General features: G+C 45.4%; 1 protein-coding gene across 1 annotated transcript in view; it reads right to left on the bottom strand.

Moving 5' to 3' along the window:
• DNAH3 (dynein axonemal heavy chain 3) overlaps nucleotides 1-6000 on the bottom strand; it is a 174459-nt gene that overhangs the window by 3689 nt on the left and 164770 nt on the right. Inside the window, exons 58-60 of the mRNA XM_019808319.2 lie at nucleotides 4697-4851; nucleotides 3719-3886; nucleotides 1967-2109 (exon numbers count right to left, since the gene is read on the bottom strand). Coding sequence (XP_019663878.2) covers nucleotides 1967-2109; nucleotides 3719-3886; nucleotides 4697-4851 — 466 coding nt within the window. The remainder of the gene's footprint in view (nucleotides 1-1966; nucleotides 2110-3718; nucleotides 3887-4696; nucleotides 4852-6000) is intronic.

Here is a 6000-nt window from a genome sequence, read left to right as displayed (position 1 = left end):
GGATCACGCCCTGAGCCGAAGGCAGACGCTTAACCGCTGTGCCACCCAGGCGCCCCAATAATAAAATCTTTAAAAAAAATTTAAAAAAGGTAATACAATTTGAAGGGGTTTGATCCATATTGTCAAAGTTGTTCTTTTTATAGATTATGAGATCTATGCCTGAGAAAAGGCAGCTGAAGGGCATCCTGGGAGACGTCAAGATTGCCTGTCTCTCTCTCTGGCCTTTATGTTATGAGACCTAGCCAAGCCCAGAGGGGATTCACCTGAGAGTGCCAAAGAACATGCACCAGAGAGAACTTGTCATCTCCAAAGACTATTGGAATGCCAGCAAAATGGATATGAGAATGATCAATACAAGAAGCGATTCCTGGATGTGTAAGCGCTAAATATTCATATTAAGAGGAATTTAAGGGTCAGACATTTGGTGCATGTGCTGTGCTGAGGCATCAAGGGGCAAAGTGACTATCTGAGGGATTATACTGCAGATCTGTAGCTATTACACCTAAAGACCTACTTGCAAGAGCTTTTTCTATTTTTGCAGCTATGAGCTCTGCTAGTTTCAAGGTTTTAGTACCCAAGGAAGTATTTGCCCCAGAAGATACAATAATGGTTCCCCTGAATTGGAAGCTGAACTGCCACCTAATCATTTCAGGCTTCTCATACCACTTGGTGAATAGGTCAAAAAAAGTACTGGGGGGAATGTAAGAGTATTACTCAATGTGATTAATCCTGACCATCTTTGGAAAATAAAATTGCTGTTACCCTGTTCTCTTCTATTATAATGACCAGTGGTAAAGGCTAGTGAGGGCCCCTGCAAACACCAAGGAAGAGTTCCAGTGACCTTAGAAGAGGGAAGTCATTAGGCTTAATATCTGGATGAATGACGACTACCTCCCATCATGCCAAGGTATCTGACTCACAGCAGTGCTGCTGGATCCTTAGCTCACACCCCATACTTTGCTCAGTTCCCCCACATGGCCAACTGCCTGTTGACTCTAGAGAGTAATACTAAGACTGGGAAGGCAAGGAATTTTTTAGATGACATTCTTCTCTAGTCATAGTTCTCTAGTCCTTCAGAGTCAGGGCTGTCCCTAAAACTGAGCAATGACCAATGAGGCAAAATGGAGACAGTAACAGATGAAGAACTGGGAACAGTAAGAACCTTGGACATGAAGGCAGAAGTGATGAGTTTTCTCATTTGGCACAGATGGTCTTTGAGAATCCTTACAGTTTTATTTAGAAATCAAATCAAGATGATCTATTGAGTTCTATGTTATATATAGTAATTGGAGAAGTGAGGAGGGCCAGAAACCCTTAGCCCCATGGCCAGTCCATAACATCCCTTCCCTACCTCTGTGGTTGGGGTAATGGGATAAACTCTCCACCACTTTCTCTGTTCATACCGATTTCACGTATTGGCTTAGTGCATGGGCTCTGGGATCAGAAAGCCTGGGTTTAAACTCAGTTCTGTCACTGAATGACTATGTGACCTTGTGCAAGTTACTTAACCCTTCTGGTCTCAGTTTTCTCATCTGTAAAATGGTGGCAGAATGATTACTAACTATGCATATTTCAAAAGACTACTATATGGCTTGAATGCAAACACACGCATGGTGCTTGGAGCCATACCTGGCACTAAGGGCTTAAGAAAAGTGGTTCTAACAGTTACTTTTACTATTACTATTACTTCTTTTACTATTAATTTTACTATTAGCCTGCTTGGTATTGGTTTTAACCTGACTTTACAGGTGTCATATGAATGAACAGGAGAGAACAAATAGAAAAAAATGATTTAAAAGTAGGTGAACATATGCCGGGATGGCCCTATTTATAGCCCTCCCTATGGGTGGGGCAAACCACTTCCTCTTCACAGCAGCCCTTATTAAGTGTACACATCTGTTACTGCCCCTTAGAACATACCCCTACACTCCAACTCCCAGGATCCAAGTAAGACCATCTGGCCCACCTGTTGAATCTGATGAGCTCCTGCCTTAAGACTGTGTTCATGGATTCCTCATAGACCACAGGGTACAACTTCACAATCACTTCCAAGTCAAAGTCATTAGGAAGCTTGGAGAGTATGTCCTGGGCCAGCTCTTCAATCACTTCCTTAAAGGGCAGACAGTAGAGAGGTGAATGAGAAACAAGGCCTGTGCACTGTGGTTTTGTCTGGGTAAACCTGAACCAATGAGCATTGGTCTTTTTTAATCAGTCTGTATGACCTTTCTGGGAACTCTCCCACAGAAGCCAATTCTGCCTGGGGGAAAGGAGGGCCCTCACCTCTCTACCGGTCTTTGGGAAGGCATCACCTCCTGGCCCAGAAAGTTAAAAAGCAGAGCAGTGAGAGCCCTCTTCTCACACCTGAAGCAAGGGCCTGAGGGCTGGGCAGGGAATTCCTGCTCAGCCAGGTAGCCTCAGCACAGCACTGAATGCTGTCTTCAAGGTCAGCCCTAGGAGAGCACCTCCCACAGCTCCCTCAGCTAGTGTCTCAGAACCAGCTCATCGTACAGATGGGACTCTTGCTCAGTGCCAGTGACAGGACAGGACAGGACACCTGGGAAGGCAGTAGGCCATTCCTCAGTATTGAGCAAGAATAGTCCAGGGCAATGGAGGTGGCCAAGTGGAGAGGGGACAGGCCTAGAGAAACAAGCAGCAGGACCTGGCTGTGGGAAAGACAGAGAGCTCGGCCATCCTTTGGATCTGAGAGGCTTGGAACACACACTTCCTTCCCTCTTCTCTCTTCTGACCGTGAGGGGAATTTCCACCCCTAAACTGAGACCAAGCAGGCCGCTTTATCTTCGTAACTATTATCACTTATGGCACTATGAGCCAAATCAAGAGAAATCCACACCTTCTGAAAGGGCTTGAACAGGGGTTAGCTCAGAGGTGGTGAAGGGAAGGGAAGGACAGGAAAGAAGAGGGTGTGGTGGGGTCAGGAGATGGTCCTAGGTCTGGCTCTGCCTGAGTTGATGAATGCTTTGAAGCAGGTCTCTTCCTCTCACTGGTCTCATTTCACCCCCATCTGTAAACTGAGGATGGTGGACCGGGTCTGCGCTTCATAAAGCATGGACTAACCGCGAAAGGCACCCAAAATGATTGATTCGATGTGCTTCCGGGGCATGGAGCAAATCATGTTGAATCACATGGTGAGAAATCACTCTCTTTCCAAGTTTCAGCCACCTTTCACTTTTAATTCTTCTCAAGGACCAAGTCTCGGATCAGTGCTAATTAAGCGCTCTGTGACACTGGCTGATCTTCCCCTTTCCACAAGGAGCCAGCAGGGCCTCAGCAGCATCATCTGTGAAGAACCTAATAACTATTTAGCTTTCATTTTCTTTTTTGTGGCTGTCATGACTTTATGGAAATGACACTGGGTTTCCACTTATGGTACTGATGAGCAGCTTTTAAAAGAAATGTTTTTAAGCAAAAGAGATTTAGTTTTAAATATTATGTAAATGGAGTATAGATGATATGTGGGTATAGCAAGGAATTATGAGGGGTATCCAGGAGCAGCTGGCGATCTGGAAACACTAGTGCTCTTCCAGCTCTGTATCTAAGGACTCTCAGCAGGAAGACCTGAGCACCCATGCCCTCCCTCAGGGGTCTGCCAGATCTCCACTCTTCTGCCTTCCTGGTCATCAGCAACAATCCTACGTGACCACCAGCTGGGAAAATGCCTGGGAAACAGAATTATGTCTCCTGCCCCATGCCTGCTTACCTGAGGGGACTTGCCACTCCCTCCTGACTGCCTAGGGAGGGTCAGCAGCACCCCTTGAAACAGCTGGTTGGTTTCCTGGTTGTCCTTGGTGATGTCAGCATTCTCATGGAGGCCAAAGACTTCTGGGTGGGCTGTGATGGGTAGGTTCCTGAGATAGTCGATATAGGACTGGAAAGGAAATCTTCAATTGACACAAACCCAGCACCCCTGGGGTCTCAGAGATCACTCAGGGCTTGGCCGGACTTAATCCAAGCAAGAATCACACTGGGTTGGTAGCACTGGCCATACTTGCCCACCACCCCACACACCAACCCGCTCCCCCCAACATACACAGGGTGAACACACCCTAAGCTCTTCCTTATACAGTCTTCTGGGGAGTTAGTATGAAGGCAGAGGTCTGAGTATCTCCCCTCCCACCCCTAGCTCCCCCTTGCTCCCCCCACCCCTCGCCCCTGTAGTTTTGGCTTTGCATTCAGACAGAACTGGATTGGACCCTAGCTCTATTGCAAACTAATTGTGTAACCTTGACCCCCAGTTTCCTTATTTGTAAATAGGAAGATAAGTGAGGTTACAGAGGAATAGGCCTTGGCATATAACAGGTACTCAATAAAAGAAAGCCCTTTTCAATCTCTTACAGATTCCCTGTTTTCTTCTTCCTATACTCATTCTTCCATTCAGTTTTTCTGTCCTTCCCCTTTGGCCACTTTCTGAACCTTTGTTTTCAAGTACCAATTTCCAGCCTATTTACTACTAAGGCCTCATCTTAGCCATCCATCCCCTTAAACCCCCAAGATGGACCCCACATTTTGAAAAGGCCTTATCCAACAAACACCCAGTTTTCATTAAACAATAATAATGGCTCTCTTAGAGGCTTTTTGGAATATTGGAAATAGCTTATGGACCTAAGTCAGGCTACCTCTGGGCCCACCTTGCATACACTGCAGCCCTTAGCCACATGGGGACTGCTGAGCCCCTCACCTGGTAGGAGCCATGAGGAGGGATGTAGTAAATGTCTCCAGGAGCGAGAGAGTAATGATCCTCCTCAATTTCCTTACAGTAGAACGTGGACAGAAGGGACAGCAGGAGACGCCTGTCTTTGTCATCAGTCACTCTGCCTCCGTAATTACATTCCCCTGGGGACAACCAACAGGAAGAAGTTGAGTCCAAGGAAGGTCATAATGAACTTGGTCATTAACCTAAAACAGGATTCTTTGAGCCAAGGAGCTCTGCTGAGATACAGGGTTGCTGAAACCAGTGCTCACCTTGGGATGACACCAGGCCTTTTTGGTATTACGTTTGCTACAAAAATAGTACATATTCACCATATTTGATATTAGGAAGCAGAAATAAACTGAAAGAAAAACAATACAATCACCAATAATTCCACCAGAGGTAACTATGAACATTTAGGCCTCTTCTTCAGGTGTGCATGTATGTGTGTATACGTATGTGAAAGGCATTATAGGAAGATGGTTCAGGGTAAGCACTTTGGCATGAGAGAGTCCTGGGTTCCAATTCCAGCAATTTCTCATCCATCAAGAAGTAGAGATAATTGCAGTATCCATTTTACAAGGTTGTGGTTAATTAAGCTTATAAAACATTTAGTACAATGCTTAGCACACAGAAAGCATTCGATTTATTACAGCTATTCCAAATATATATATATATATATATATATTAGAAAATTGAGATTATCCCATACATCCTGCTTTGGGACACTCCAACCCCTTCATTAATATCATTCTCTGAGACTCAGGTTTCTACACTCTTATTTCTACAAAAAGAATTAGGTAATTCTTTGGAAGCCACATCAAATCCTTCTCACTAACCCCATGACACATTTTCTAGCTGGTCCAGATTCCACAGTATGTGGGTGCCACCTGGTATTTCGTAGTTATGGACAACACACTAGTCAGCAGGGAGGAAACACATCTGTGTGTGCTGTGTGTGAAAGATGGGGTCATTTCCAATTCCAACCATTCCAGGAAGATGCAGGTCTACAGACAAGAAACAGGAAGTGTGGCCCAAGTTTGGGGTGAGAGGCCTCTGCTTCTCTTGGTTTTTGGAGGGGATCTAAGTGCCTAGGAGGAGGATCTGGGTGGTTCACTAAGGGAGATGTAAGGGTCTAAGGGGAAGCTCATACTTCTTGAGTAATTTGAGCCCTGGCAGAAGCTGTTTTACCTTAAGCCAGACCATCTAGATTTCTGAGGCTCTCTCTGTGGACTTTTCCAGCCTTTCCAGCAAAGCTCAGTTTGAACGTTACAAACAAGTTTTTGACAGCA

The sequence above is a fragment of the Ailuropoda melanoleuca genome, chromosome 10 (genome assembly GCF_002007445.2).
Source record: "Ailuropoda melanoleuca isolate Jingjing chromosome 10, ASM200744v2, whole genome shotgun sequence".
NCBI lineage: Eukaryota > Metazoa > Chordata > Mammalia > Carnivora > Ursidae > Ailuropoda > Ailuropoda melanoleuca.
This window is presented reverse-complemented; position numbering and strand designations above follow the sequence as displayed.